The sequence below is a fragment of the Equus asinus genome, chromosome 17, assembly GCF_041296235.1.
Source record: "Equus asinus isolate D_3611 breed Donkey chromosome 17, EquAss-T2T_v2, whole genome shotgun sequence".
NCBI classification, from domain to species: domain Eukaryota; kingdom Metazoa; phylum Chordata; class Mammalia; order Perissodactyla; family Equidae; genus Equus; species Equus asinus.
Window position 1 is genome coordinate 37,504,884 of NC_091806.1, and position 15,594 is coordinate 37,520,477.

Below are 15,594 nucleotides of genomic sequence, written 5' to 3' on the forward strand. Positions count from 1 at the left end.
CTCCAGAAAAGGTGTGTTGAAGGTGCTTACTCTTATGCTCTGTTTTGTGTATGTCCTGACTTAGAAGAACTGATTCCTTGAATGGGGAGAGAGAGTTACTAAGGGATAGAGTCCTCTTCCATTCATCAAATAAATATTTGGGATTTATAGAACATTTACCATTAGCAAGATTCTGTTCCAGATAGTGGGTGGGAAACAGAGAGAGAGAAATACAGAGTAGAAGATATATTAAGCAGCTTAGCCTCCAGTGGAAGACTGCTTTCCATAGTGAGTATTCTACAGAAATTCCAAGGAAGTATAAATGTTTATACTTTCCATCTTACTAGGAAAGAGAATACATAAAGATTACAATGTTGAACTCGCTGGTAAGCACAAACAGGTACACTCCATGAGCTCAAAAAGAGAAACCAAATAATATTACCACTGTATCTCCAGCACCTAGCCCACTGCCTACTAGAGACTGAACAGGCATTTGCTGAATAAATGAATTTAGGATAATGAGGTTTTTTCCTTGGCTGAGAAGGATTACGAAACGTTTTATATAAAATGACATTTGGGTTAGGACAGAAGCATAGACTCTGAGCTTGCTGAAATGGTAAGCAAGGGTATCCAAAACACAGAGTTGTGTAAACCTCAGTTTAGCAGAGGGAAGCCTGCTAGTCTCATGTTTTCCTCAAAATGCATAATTCTTACCTCTCTTGACCGGGCAATTTCCCCCTTAAGTTGTCATACATGCTGCAAATTTTGTGTTTTCTTTCTTCCATCAGGGCTGGTCGCTCTTCTTCTAGACTTAGGAGATACCGCCTTTCATAATCCTCCACATCCAGGAGTAAACTATAGGTCTAAGGGAGACACAGAGCAGGCCCCATCATGCTAGGTCAGGATCAGAGCATCAGACAAACAACTTTACAGTTCAGGACTACCAGATAAAGGCAAAACAGTGAAAACTCACTGTAATAAGAACGAGGGGGGGAAAAGTTGCTCTTTTAAATCCAGAAAAACACCATGAAATTACTTAAAAAATTCTTCAAACACCATTCTCTGACCCTCTTTGACCTCTAATCCAGAAGGCAATGATGGTGAAATGAGTACACACTTCTCAAATTTTCCAGCAGCAACAATAGCACTGTAATATAATGTGCCACTGCTCCAAATGATGCCTGATATTTATAAAAATGGTAATAGTTAATTTTACCACTGGGCGCCAGGCACTGTTCTAAGCACCTTGTATCATTCACTGAATGCTTGCCACAGCCCAGTGGGAAGGACACTATTATCACCTCCATTTTTACAGACGAAGAAATTGAGGACAGCACAGAAGGGATCAATAACTGGCTTCAAGTCGCAGACTCAGTTAGAAATGGAAAAGGCCTGGTTCCAGAGTCTGTGCTCCTAACCACTACACTCTGGGGCCTTGCAAGATGGTATTTATGCTTTACAAATTAATTGCCTATCGGATATCTCATTTTTCTTAGCACCCAGCAGAGCGCCTAGCACCCAGGGAGTGCCCAATAAATATATGTGAACAGATTCACTGCATAGGCAGAATAATGTAACTTTTATTCTTATTCTCTTAGAAAGGTAACCTGCCCGCAAACACTTGGCTGTTAACTGAAAAAGCTCAGACAAAAACCTGGAACTTCTAACTGTAATTGCAGTATTCTTTCCATGAGGTCATAGGTGAGGTACCACATTCCTTTCTAGTATGTTCTCATGCACAAGAGGCACTTGACAAGAATATATTCATTAACTAAAAAATCACAGAACACTGATTGATTGCTTATTTTTCCACTTCTTGGGTACACACATATTTGACAGTTCCTTATTTGAAACTATAGCAACAAATTCTAAAACTTACTTTCTCAATTATGACAAGGGTTTTTCGTCTCTTGTCCCGAACCTGTTTTTCCTTTGTCTCCTAAAAAAAGAGACAAGACTATTCAAGTGAACTCTTTACTTCTGTTAAAAATAATTTACTAAGTGTGCATATGTAGTTGCATCGTGACAAATACTTGGAGATGAGAATCTTGACTCTCTGAAAGTTAATAATCTAAAACAATACTAATGTAGACGAAGGTCACAGAATTGATTTAATCAACCCACACACAAACAACTAAACTGAACTCATAGATGGGCACAAGGTAATTGCAGAATACAGTACAAGATGAAGTTGGCAAAGGAAGATCTTAAAATACATAGAAAATGGCAATCTCCAAAACTGGAGTAAACAGCTGATGCTTTTTGCAGCCAGAGTTACCCAGTGCAAAGACTCCTGTCACCCCAGGTCCTGCGTGGCTGCCTTAGAGGCAAAAGTGTTAATATCTCAGCATATCTGCAGAAAACCAGAATGCCATGACACGCCGGCTGGGAGGCTCCAGATTAGACTACGAACAACTCCATCACACCTGATTCCCTTCCACGGTGACCCCAAGAGCAGTAGTGATGACCCAGACGTTCTTAAACACACAGTTTTGTTGACACTTACATCATCTTCACTCCGAGATGTCACAACAGCATCAATCATTTTTCGGGGATTATTCACACTGGAGACAGTCAGCTTTCCCAAAGAGCCCTCAAACTGCACTGCAAGGCCAGAAAGTTTCCAATAAATAAAAACTCAGCAAGGCAGGGAGGCAGCTTTCAAAGAAGATCTTTACATTCTCTATTCTTTACTCACAGTCTAACAACTTACTATAAAAATCTATGTATTATCTAAAGCAATCTCTAAATCTATCCTTTCCCATTTTTTGTTGTTGCAAGAATAATCAAATAAAAAAATCTGAAGTATTTTCCTCTTATCTATTGTAGGGATACTAGAAATTACAACAGGTTTTAAAAAGTTATGGAGGGGGCTGCCCCGTGGCCAAGTGGTTAAGTTCATGTGCTCCGCTTCAGTGGCCCAGGGTTCACCAGTTCAGATCCTGGGCATGGACCTAGCACCGCTCATCGAGCCATGCTGTGGTGGTGTCCCACACAGAAGAATTAGAATGACTTCACAATTAGGACATATAACTATGCACTGGGGCTTTGGGGAGAGCAAAAAAGAGGAAGATTGGCAACAGAAGTTAGCTCAGGGCCAATCTTTAGAAAAGGATATAAAAGGTCATCTGTCAAACCATTCACTTCATGCCTGAATAAAGTCTGACCTCTGCATTTATTAAGGACAATGGTACTTTATCAGTTTCAAACATCTCTATCCAATTATCTGTAAAGTTATTTATGTCTTATCCTATCAGCAGCATGTCAAGCTTCTCTTCTTATGGGCCTGGGGTTAAGGACCTTACCTGGCTTATAGGTGTGCTCCAGTTTGGCCACCTGAGGGGTAATGAGCTTGGTGCGCTCCTTTTTAGGGCCATCACCTTGCACTTCTTCAGCAGCTGACAGTTTCTCCAGTTTTTCAAAGTAATTCTACCACATGAAAAGATGATTTCAGTTGTAATACAAGCACAGAATACGGCTGCTCTTTATCATTAAATAATTTACACTAGTGGCAGTAACACAACTTAAACTCTACAAACTTTTGTTGGACTGCTATAAATTTACTTTACCAAAAGTCCAAGCTTTCAAAAAAGCTAATCACCAATGGAAATATCTTTAAAGTTAGACTGCCAATATTCTTAATCGAAAGAACCAGATTATTGATGCCAAACGGATTTGAAAACATTGGTCCGAGAGCCTCTATGTGTAAGAAATAAAAGACACATATGCAAACAGTGTGAGAGGTTCTCCCGCTTGAAAAGAGGACAGAATTTGCTGAGTCAATTCTTATCCACTTGACTACCTCAAAAGAAAAGTCTATCCATATTTAATTCTACCAATATTTAAATGAGTGCCTTCACCAGAGTAAGGGACTAACCTGTCATCCTCAAAACTAGCGACTATTTACCTGATAATAAAAATCATCCAGGTAGGGATCAGTGCTTTGCAGCTGCATCATCTGGATTTTAGAGACCCAATCCTTTTCTCGCTGCAACATGAGATTGGCATATGGATCCTTCCGGAGATGATCGTGATGACTGCTCCGGTGACTTCCTCTATCTCCCGCACCATTGAGGTTCCGATGCTGACTGAAAAACAAACAGGTGCCACATTCACTCTAGGGGGGTACATTCTCTATGCTTGACACAATGTGACAATAAACCAGGCCAATTAAAAGAAAAAAGATTCTCTTTGCTTTCGTTCAAAGAGGAGTGAAAAAGAATTGAATCTTAACAGAATTTGAGAGGGAAGAGCTACGCAATACATAGTTAAGGAGATAACTGAGATCTGAGTGCCTTACCATATGCGAAGTGCTTTCACCTACGGACTTTTGTAAAGGCCTACAGTAACCCTATGAGGAAGGTATTTTCTCCACTTAAGACAACAAACTGAGGCTAAAAGAGAGCAAGTAATTTGTCCAAAGCTGTACACCTGGTGGAGAGCAGGAGCGTTGAACTTGGGCCAATTTGACTCAGTCCATATACTTTTTTTAACTTGTTGAAAAATCACAAAATACTTCAAATATAGAGAAAAGCCCAGCAAATTCTGTAACTAACATCCATTTACCCACCACCTAGACTTAATGAAAAAAATTTATTTGGCTAAATTTGCCTCAGATGTTTACAAAGTAACATTAAAGTAAAGCACCGTTACAGTCATAGCTGCAGGCTCTCTTACCCTCTGGATCCCAGTTTCCACCTTCCCTTAACTCCTAGAGGAACTACTATCCTGCCTTTGGCATGTGCTGTCCCTGAAATGTTCTTATACTTTTACTGCTTGTGTGTCCACCTTTAAATATTATACAGTATTAGTCTATGTGCCTTTAAGTTTAACATAAATGGCACTAGACATATAATTCTTTTCCTTGCTTCTTATTCAACATTACGTTCTTCATATTTATCGGTGTTGATAATACACCCCGGTATAGACCAAAAAGTAGAATTGCTAGGATGTGGTGTATCCACATTTTCAACCTTATCATTTACTGCCAAATTCTCTCTCAAGAAGCTGTATACACCATTCTTGCCAACAATGACAGTGTTCAGACACTTGAAGTTTTGCCTGTCTGATGATGTAAAATGGTTATCTAATTTTAATCCGCAATTCTCAGTTTATGAGTGAGCCTGAAAATCTTTTCATTTTTATGGGCCATGTAAGTTTTCTCTGCTGAGAATTGCATGTTTGCGTGTATCTTTTTTCTGTATAGAAGGTTAGTATATTTAAAAAAAATTTTCTTAAACATGTTTTTAATAGCTTTATTGAGGTATAAATGATATACAAAGAACTGCCCCTATTTAATGTGTACAATTTGTTAAGTCTGGACATATGCAAACACTTGTAATACCATCACCACAAATAACAGACATATCCAACACCTGCCAGAGCTTCCCTGTATCATAAGAATACTTAACTTGAGGATCCACCTTCTTAACAAATTCTGAAGTACACACCACCATATTGTTAACCATAGGCACTGGAAGTTTCATATTTTAACACCATCAAATGTATTAATCTTTTCCTTTATGGTTTGTACTTTTTTTTTTGAGGAAGATTCACCCTGAGCTAACATCTGTTGCCAATTTTCCTCTTTTTTTTCCTCCCCAAAGGCCAAGTACACAGTCGTATATTCTAGTTGTAAGTAACTCTAGTTCTTCTATGTGGGACACCGCCACAGCATGGCTTGATGAGCAGTGTGTAGGTCCGTGCCCATGATCCGAACCAGCAAACCGCTGGCCGCCAATGCAGAGAGCACAAACTTAACCACTCAGCTGCAAGACTGGCCCCCTGTACTTTTTTGTGTCTTGTTTTAAGAGCCCATATATGTTTTTTCCCTGCAAAAAATATACTAGAACTTCTTTGAAAGTGAGAAGAAATTACACACACAGAACCATAAAACTGAAGGTTGAAGGAACCTCAAAGTTCTGTTTTTCTTATTTTATTTATATATGAATGATATCAGCTCCATGAAGGCAGGGGTTTAACGTGTCTTATTCCTCTTTTACCCAAAACCTACCACAGTGCCTATTTCACAGCTGGGGCCACACATATAAATATATATATTTGTTGAACGACGATTAAATAATTAGAGGCAAAAATAAAGAGTGACTGTCGGCTTTACATAGAACCCAAATACAAGGCTAGCCAACATATTTCAAACAAAATATTGAAAAAAAAAATATTTAAAAAAAAATGTTGGTAAACAAAAGGTAGGTAGGCGTATGGTAAGAACTTGGTAAGGAGCATAAAATGCTGACCAAAAAAAGGAAGAAAAAAATCAGATGTAAACTGTATGTGTAATTTATGATCAAAAGAATTTTAATTAACTTGGAAATTGATAAAATCTTGTCATTTAAAGCCTGTGTAACAAAAACGTGGCCAGCCTTGGTGTTCTAGTGTTTAAGGTTTGGTGCTTTTACTGCCACAGCCTGGGTTCATTTCCGGTCAGGGAACCACAGCACCGGTCTGTCAATTGTCAGACTGTAGGTGACTGCATGTTGCTGTGATGCTGAAAGCTGTACCACTGGTATTTCAAATACCATCAGGGTCACCCATGGTGGACGGGTTTCAGCAGAGCTTCCAGACTAAGACATATGTAGAAAGGAGGACCTGGCCACCCACTTCTGAAAAAACTGGCCATAAAAACCCTAAGAACAGCAGCAGAGCATTGTCTGATAGAGTGCCAGAAGGCGAGAGGGTGGCGCAGAAAGACCAGGCAGAGTTCCACTCTGTTGTACACAGGGGCGCTAGGAGTCAGAATCCACTCCACGGACCTAACACATATCAAAAACTTAACACCAACAATATCATATCAATAACAAATCAAAACAGCATATATGATCTGACTTTACCAGTAAAATAAGCTCAATACTAATTATATTTACTAAAAAAGTAAACTAAATTAGTAGCACCTTGTTACACTATCAAAATTAAACGCTGAATTAAGAAACCACAAAGGAGTAGGATGGTACTTACTTTCTGTTCTGCTGTTGTCTCTGATGCAAGAGTCGACGGTGCTGTGGATGAAGGTGAGTTGTGTCTGGTCTAAACATTGGGGCCTGAGATCTAAGAAAAACAGGAAAAAGTTTTCACTTTTGCTGTCCTGATGATTTGAAGTTTTAAAGAATGCTGTCAGTAAAGGATAATTTCATACAGGTTCACCCATGGCAACGCTAAAGTGCATTCTAAGGAGATCTCTCAGAAGGAAAAGACATGCATATTTTTATGTGTCCCAAAGGGCAATTCTCAAATCCTAAGAGGAAGATCATAAAATTGGAATGAATTAACAGTAAAGCAACATAATTCTTTTTCTTTTTTGCTCCTAACTGTTAAACATAAGTCTCTAAACAAATTTAATATACTTAGTTTCAACTCTTGGGAATGACACTGAAAATACATATGTGATGGTTACTTTTATGTCAACTTGGCTAGGCTACAGTACCCAGTTGTTTGGTCAAATATTATTCTAGATGTTGCTGTGAAGTTATTTTGTAGATGTGATTAACTTTTACAATTGGTTGACTTTAAGAAAAAAGCCACGACCCTCATTAAGGTGGGTGGGCCTCACCCAATCAGTTGAAGGCCTTAAGAGCAAAAACAGGTTTCCAAGAGAAGGAATTTCGCCTCAAGACTGTAACATAAAAGCCCTGCCTGAGTTTCTAGCCTGCAGGCCTCCTCTATGGATTTCAGACTTGCCAGCCCGCACAACCACGTGAGCCAATTCTTTAATACAAATCTCTACTTACATATATATCCTATTGGTTCTGTTTGTCTGGAGAACCCTGACTGATACAATATGATATGTAATAAAACACAATTTTGCTGAAGCAGGAAATCGAACCTCCCTGTTATAAAACCAGGGTAGAAGCAAGCACTGAGATTAGCTGGCTACTCAGCATCTATATCTCTGTTCCTTGGCATATGGAAATTCTTGTCAAGAGATAGGCACTCAGTGTATATGTGAGTAGATATGTGTTTGTAAAATGGATAGAAAGTGAGACACAGGAAACTTTAGAAAAAATAAAAGAGGTGATTAACTAGCGGTGTGCAAATGTACACAGGAAACACGTGACTCGAGGGAACTGTGATTCATAAGAAAGCCTGGAGACCGTCAAATATTTCTCTGTTTGGCAACTTGAGGATCCAACAATATCTCAAAATAGCTCCCCTGCAACCCTCGAGAGACATAGTATAACACTAACCCTCAATGATCCAGAGACCGGGCTGACATTGAATACACAGTGGCGTCTGTTTGTGTACCTTAGGTTTTGCAGGTGAGGTCCTGGGCCAGGGGGGTGCTGCTGTGGAGGAGGTGGGGTAGCGGGGGGTGGAGCACTAAAGAAGGCACGGAAGCCTGGTGCGGGGGGAAGCATCTGCCCAACTCGCCCTTGCAGCAATTTGGGATTCATGGCAGCAGCAAGTGGACTGCCAACAAATCCAGGGACCCGTGCAAACTGGCTGGGAGACATCCGTCCAGGCTGCAGCTATAAAGAGGGACAAGATTTTAGATTTAGTTATCAGCAAGTCCCCCTGCTTTTATCCACAGAAAAGTGAATACTGTTTCCATCAATAATTTTGTTTGAAAAACTAAAGGAAAAAATAAGGGGCAGTAGAGACTGATTAACAGCAAAAAAAAAAAGGGGGGTGGGTATCATCTAACAACTCTTCAGAAAGTGCGTGAGCTCTTCATAGGTCGGGCTTATCACAGGCTTACCTGTGCTCCTCCAAGAAGCTGTGCTCTCTGGAGGGGGCTGAGAACAGGAGGAACACTAGGAGGGAAAGGGTGACCCAGTAGGGAAGAGTTCTAAGGGAAAAAAAGAAAAAATTGTACTATGAAACAAATTAATATAGTAAGGGAATTCACTAGAAAGGCAGAATAAATTTGGATATAAAAACTCTCAAATCGTACAGTGAAGCTGTCCACTGAATCTAAAGAGAGTAATGCTAGAAATTATGAAGCACTATGATCATGTAACATGAAAAAGAAAGCACTAGAATGAGGGACTGAAATAGCAGGAAACCAGACGATGACACCAAGTTTAGATTTTTAAAGATAAGAAAAGAGTTGAGGTGAGAAACAACTAAACATGATGAACCACGTCTTCTGATCTGGGGACCAGAAGATCCAGAAATTCAAGTATGGAGATTATAAAATATGTATAAATCAGGAGATGTCTGCATACTTGCAGCGATCAGCAAAGACAATGCACATCTTCATTAGGTAGTAAAGTGACGCACCGGGACACTGCAGAGCTGGTTTGGAGACATCCTCTCACCATAGGGAGCAGGATAACGCGGTGGCATTGGGGGCCGAACATGGACAGGTTTCGGGCACAGAATCTATCAGGACAAACATATACACAACTACACTCAGTGAAGCCAGTTTTTCCTCTACCTACACTGCCTCCCCTCAAGTACTGGTAGAGACACTGAACTCAATGCAAAGCCCTACTTCTAAGCAAACGGCTACAGCTATGGGTTCACATCCAGAGCCTTTGGTCACTCCTCTCACAACAACGTGCCACCTTTAACTGACGAAGATTTAGCTAATTCTCCAGTTATCCCCACCCTTCCATGCTATCTGAGGGAGGTAGCAGTAGATATTCTGACTTGCGAATTCTCTCCAAAAGGATGTATTTTGGTAGCAGTGAGGGAGAAGGAATGATAAGAAAGCTGGAGGATTAACTAAGTCCTATTCTGAAGCCCCTGTGATATGGCCGCCATGCTCAGCTCTTTCGTGATACATTGTGACTCCACCATTTCGTAGGATGTTGAGCCTAACTAGGCCATACCAACACCACCCTCCCCCCATACCTTCCAAATTGGCCTTCCTTTGCAGCTGCTGGTTTCAGGTGGAGGAAAGTCTATGGAACAGGACTGCACAGGCTCTAGGGAAAGCAGGGATATCTTAAAGGTAAAAAGGGACGTGCACAATGCTGTGTGTTCCCACTCCCCCCAGCTTTCAGTTACCTCTCTGCCAAGGTTTTGGGCAGCCAGCAAAGCATTTTAAAAAGGATAAATACACTAAATGTGGTTAACTACCCTTTTTCTCCCCCAATTAAAAGGCAGCAGCAACAGGAGCAGCACCAGCAAAGGGCATTAGGGAATGTGTCTCTTATTTGTACTAACTTCTCCTCTAATTGGCTCTTTTTCTTTCTAATCTAATGCCTACCCGAAACTTCCACCCTCCTCCCAGCATCACCAATTTCCCAAGTAATTTTGCCCAGATTCCCAATATCCTGGGCTGAGTGCCTGTTAATGAAAGGTACCTGCTGGTTGAAGCTGGGTACAGCCATCTGCTTGGGTGGGGTGCCTATAGGGACAGCTCTAACAGGAGGACTCCCAATGACAGGTGACGTTGACCGCCGTGGTAATGCACGCTCAGAAAGGTCCCGATCGTCTTCGGGGGCCTGTGGGGTCCTCTGAGGCAAGGCATATTCTAATACAGACACTGCAGGCATTTCCTAATTGAGGAAGTAGTAAAAAAAAAAAAAAAGAGGAAAAAATTAGCTAACTTGTAATGTTTTAATAATCTCTACAGATGCCAAACTATCTTGAGAAATTATTTTTTATATTTTTATTTCATATCCAGTAGTATTTACCCTCTTTGGTATACAGTTCTACGAGTTTTGATAAATGCATAGACCCATGGATCGACCACCACAATGGAGATACAGAACAGTTTCATCATTTCTCAAACTTCCTTTGTATTGTCCCTTTGGAGTTAAACCCCCCCCCACCCCAAACACTGGCAAACATTGATCTGTTTTCTGTCCCTACAGTTTCGCCTAGAAATCACTTTTTAAGTAATTCAAATCGTAAGCTGACAAATCTGAGTTCCAATGGCTCCCTTTCAACCTTTTCAACATAAAGCACAGTCAAGTGAACAATATCCTGGAGGCTGAGGAAGTGTACAAACAACAGCTACAGCTTTGAGTGTGGGATGGAGTAATCAACATAATACTGGCAAATGAGAGACATCAACACACTGTTTCAGTAAGGAAAGGACAACAACAGGAACCAACAAGAAATTTTTAGATACTAGGAATTTTTTATAAGGAGGGAAAGTTTAATACCTGAGCAAGCAGCGGTCCTCGGATTCGCCTCAGAACTTCAGATCCATCCCAGATGCTGGAATTGAGACTTCCTGGTTGGGGCTAAGGAAAAAGGAAAACACACACAGAAAGTCTGCAACAGTGTGGGGTCTCTGAGCGACTTATCTGCTTTTGGTAAACAAGGCTTTAAAAAGAGCCTCAAGTGCTCGAGAATAAGAAACGTAGTGTTCCAGAACATACATTATTCCCCAACTTCATCTCTAAAATTGCTATCATCAGGAATTTTATTAACAATTTTCTATGGCATATGTAATTCTCTCAGGATAGTAGATGAAATAAAGTGGCAAAGCTCAACACTTCACTTTAATGGTTTTATTTTTCCTTTTTCTCCCCCAATCCCCCAGGTACATAGCTGTGTATTTTTAGTTGTGGGTCCTTCTAGTTGTGGCATGTGGGATGCTGCCTCAGCATGGCTTGATGAGCGGTGCCATGTGCACGCCCAGGATCCGCACTGATGAAACGCTGCGCCATTGCAGGGGAGCACATGAACTTAACCACTCGGTGACGGGGCCGGCCCTGACACTTCACTTTAATCATTAGTCTGCCATAGCTCTCAAATCAGAGTAACTTACTTGCAAAACTGGCCTGGTCTGCACAGCCGTCATGATAGCTGGATCTTCTAGTTCATTTTCAATCACCATCTTACTGAGCCTTTCTGCCAGATTCTCCTCATGGTCACCCAACAAGTCCATCTCATCCCTTTCTCCATTGCCTGTTTGTTCATTAACGGCCGCTGGGAGCTTCTCTTCCAGTTCAGCCAGGCGCTCATGTGCTTCCTGCCAATCATCATCTATCATAAAAGGAAATCATACAAAAAGAAATATGGCTCACATTGGAACTAAAAGGTTTCATAAAACTCTTCTGTTAACTAAATGAACAACTCCAATTCCAGAAAATAAGTGGAAAGTTAAATTTCCACTTGGAGATGAGATAAGAGGGATATTAAGTGGGCTTTTCACTATTGAGAACAAATAACATCACACCAGGAATAAAATTCAAGCATTTAGAGTAACAGCTTAATACATTACCAATGGTGTCCAAACTATATTCCGAAACCGATTTCTAAACTGGTGATAGAGATGTCCACTCCAACCTACTGGTTTTGAGATTCTGTGACATTTCATGCAAAAACGTAAAAGGAAACTTAAAACTCATTGCACTAGCAGACAACTTTCTCTTAGCTCATAATTGCCATCTTCTTTACAAGTCTTTAAATCCTTTCATTTCATTCAATTAATATTTGTTGAGCAACTGGTAGGTGATCAGCACTATTTTAGGTGCACGGGATACAAGAGTGTATAAAACAGACAAGGATCCTAGCCCTCCTGCAGCTTTCCTTTAAGCAGAGAAGAGACAGACAATAAACAATAAACATAATGAATAAGAAAATTAGGTACTATATTAAAAAATGAAATGCTACAAGAATATGGAGGGAGAGAGGCAAATTGACAAGTTTAAATAGGATGGTCAGAGGTATGTCTCACTGGGAGAGCGACATTTGAGCCAAGAGTCAGGAGTAAGTTAGCCATGTGGCTATCTGGGAGAAGCATGTTCCAGGCAGAGGGACAGTCAGTGGAAAGGCCTTAAGATGAGAGACAGACAATTTTCAGAAACAGCAAGGACTGTGTTTGGATTGGAATGATCAAGGGGGGAGAGCAGAAGAAAATGAGGTCAAAGTAGTAGGTAGGAGGGAGCTCCTTCAGGACCTTTAGAGCCACTCTGATTGAAGGGGGCGGCCACTGGAGGTTCTGATGTGGCTTGACTTTTTGAAAGAAATCTCTCTGCCTGCTGTGTTGAAACAGATTTGGGGAGAAGAAGGGGCAGCAAAACTGGAAGCATGGAGACCTGCCAGGCAGCTACTGCAATATGCCAGGGCAAAGGTGACAGTGACTTGGACCCAGGTCACTTCCTCTTCTATTTTAACTATGTCTTTGCTATTCCCGCACCCTACTGTATAGTCTGTGGCACTGGCACGAGGTTGTTGGCTCGTTTTTTATGCTGACACAGCATTGTTTTTGAGTCCCGCTATAGCAGACGCAAGTCTTCAGGACCCTTTATCAGCTTCTCTAGAACTAGACCTTACTCCCATCACATCTCTCATTCTAGCGCTCTCCAATCTCTCCATTCCACTCTGCTTCCACCACAAAAGCTCTACTCATTACTTTGCTCCTTTTCATTCAAATTCAGACACCCTTCCCTCCTCACTGAAGCTTCCCCTAATAACCTTTTCATTTTAATTCAACCTTCACCTCATCTAACCATGTGCTACTTTTGAATCACCTGAAAAATCCTACGTACTTTTTTGTATACGTTATATATTTTACTCTTACTTTAGTTTTGTTTTCTATGTCCTATAAAATTCAACAGAGAGTGATAACAGGTAATTCCCATTATAACTAACATAGAAACACAGCATTCTGAAAACGTGTCCTCAATGACAATCCTCCTCATATAATTTTTCTATATATCTCATTAAAACAAAGAAGATGGAAGAACAGGAAGTACCAAGACAAGAAAAAAAAAAAAGCGCCTGTTACATAATAAGGTATAAAAAATGGTAGCCACTTAAAAAAAAAAGTTTCAATTATTGACAATTTTCTGAGGGGCTCATGTGCAACTTGTTAAAATTATCTTTATTCTTTTTTCTGCTTACAAAGAAAATACAGATTTGTTAAAAAACTTAAACATCACAAAAATATGTAACTCAGAAAGTGAAAGTTTCTCATAATCCCACAGTTATGTTAAGTTTTTTAAAACACAAACTGTAACATTTAACTTCTTTTTATTTAAGCAATACGTCTCGGACATCTTTTCTTGCACAAACACAAACATATAACTACTGATAATATTATCTCATTCTTTTTAATACCTATGTAAGATTCTATTCTATTGAGAAACTAATTCAATCCATCCTTTACTGATGGAAATTTGGATTATCTGCAAATTTTCAATGTAACGATTAATAATGTAATGAATATGATATGTATCTTAACATCTTAAGCAAATATTTAAATAGGCTAAGTCTTTTAGGGTCAAATTATAAACAGTTAAAATTTGCTATTTTTATTATATAACATTGTGTCACATAACAGTAGAGATCCAAAAAGCAAGGAAAGTGGGACTCTAAAATTTATAATTTGGTATGATCAGAACCACTGTCTTGTCTTTGGGCACTGTGGTAGATCTGAATGTACTACTGCGGTAAAGGAAAAAATCCACTTTAGATGAAAATTACACTATTTATCAGTTATCTGAAAAAATAGTCTTAAAGAATAGTGTAATTAAAAATGAATTGTGACATTGATATTTGCATCATCTTTGCTAAGAAAGAGTAAGCTGAGCAAGTTTTTAAAGGACAAATCATTTTTTGCCATTTTACTAACTCAGCAATGCCAAAAAATGAGTCTACAATCCTGAATTAAGGGGTTGCTTTTACATTTATTTCCCCAATTTAGGAAGTTAATTTGCTGATAGATCAATTCTAATGCAGCAGAGTTCCAACTTGTGTTGTTTTCATTCACCACTTCCTGTACTCATGTTTACTAACTTTACCAGATCCTACCACAGATGAACAGTCTATTTGTCCTTAATAATACATTTAAAAAAAAACACTGGTTAAACAGCCATATCCTGTGTGTATGGCTCTTTTGTGAATTGTTACTTTTTCAAACATGTAAGCAAAGGAATCTATGCCATGGAACACCACTATCATTTTAGATTTTTCTTGCGCTTGTGAAAAATCACCTGAAGCAGTATGTCAGAGATGGCATGCCCTTACTGTAAGAGGGTACTTCACTCTGTATCTTGTTCAAATGATATAAAAATACAGTTACTTAGATATGCCAACGCTTGACCTCAATCCACACTGGCCAAAATGATAAAGGGTAAGGAACAGAATAACAGAGAAATGGAGGGAAAGAGCTAGCTGTTTCTTTCAACTAATTAATCTACACCCTGATGTGGGTTACTGAATACCTGGCTGCTCTTATAAACTTATACTTGTAGTAATTCCTCTGAAGTCTGTCTCAAGGATATTTCTGAATAAAAACAAAATGAAAAGGAAGTAGAGGTGATTTAGTTTTAAGGCAATTTCAGTCCCTAAAGATTATAGCAACTATTAATAAAAGGGAGTATCAAGAATGGGGAGCCCTTTCAAGTGGAGGCAGGAGATTCCCAAAGATTCCCCAAAGTCTGTTTAAACATAACTGGTAGTCTATACTGATTGTATTTATAGTTACTTAACCTAGCTGGCACTTTCCTTCTTCATCTGTTACAATGAGGATAATAATAGTATCTACCTCACAAGCTTGCTGTGAAGACTAATAGTATATGTAAAACATTTAGAATAATAAGCACCTTGTAAGTGTCAGCTTTTATTTTTAGAGAATAAGTTGAGGTTACTATGGCCCATTTATTGTTCTAAGATGATACAAACACTTTTCCATGCAGAAGAACTAGTTTCTTAAGGAAGGGTGACATCAGGGCATTTGCAGCCAGTGACTTA

General features: G+C 39.5%; 1 protein-coding gene across 1 annotated transcript in view; it reads right to left on the reverse strand.

Moving 5' to 3' along the window:
* The window catches only part of PATL1 (PAT1 homolog 1, processing body mRNA decay factor), a 28,929-nt gene that overhangs the window by 8,746 nt on the left and 4,589 nt on the right, over positions 1-15,594 (reverse strand). Inside the window, exons 3-14 of the mRNA XM_044750499.2 lie at positions 11,663-11,880; positions 11,052-11,132; positions 10,245-10,439; positions 9,214-9,315; positions 8,690-8,779; positions 8,236-8,459; positions 6,952-7,041; positions 3,887-4,067; positions 3,285-3,408; positions 2,486-2,583; positions 1,859-1,918; positions 694-842 (exon numbers count right to left, since the gene is read on the reverse strand). Of these exons, the coding sequence (XP_044606434.1) occupies positions 694-842; positions 1,859-1,918; positions 2,486-2,583; positions 3,285-3,408; positions 3,887-4,067; positions 6,952-7,041; positions 8,236-8,459; positions 8,690-8,779; positions 9,214-9,315; positions 10,245-10,439; positions 11,052-11,132; positions 11,663-11,880 (1,612 nt within the window). The remainder of the gene's footprint in view (positions 1-693; positions 843-1,858; positions 1,919-2,485; positions 2,584-3,284; positions 3,409-3,886; positions 4,068-6,951; positions 7,042-8,235; positions 8,460-8,689; positions 8,780-9,213; positions 9,316-10,244; positions 10,440-11,051; positions 11,133-11,662; positions 11,881-15,594) is intronic.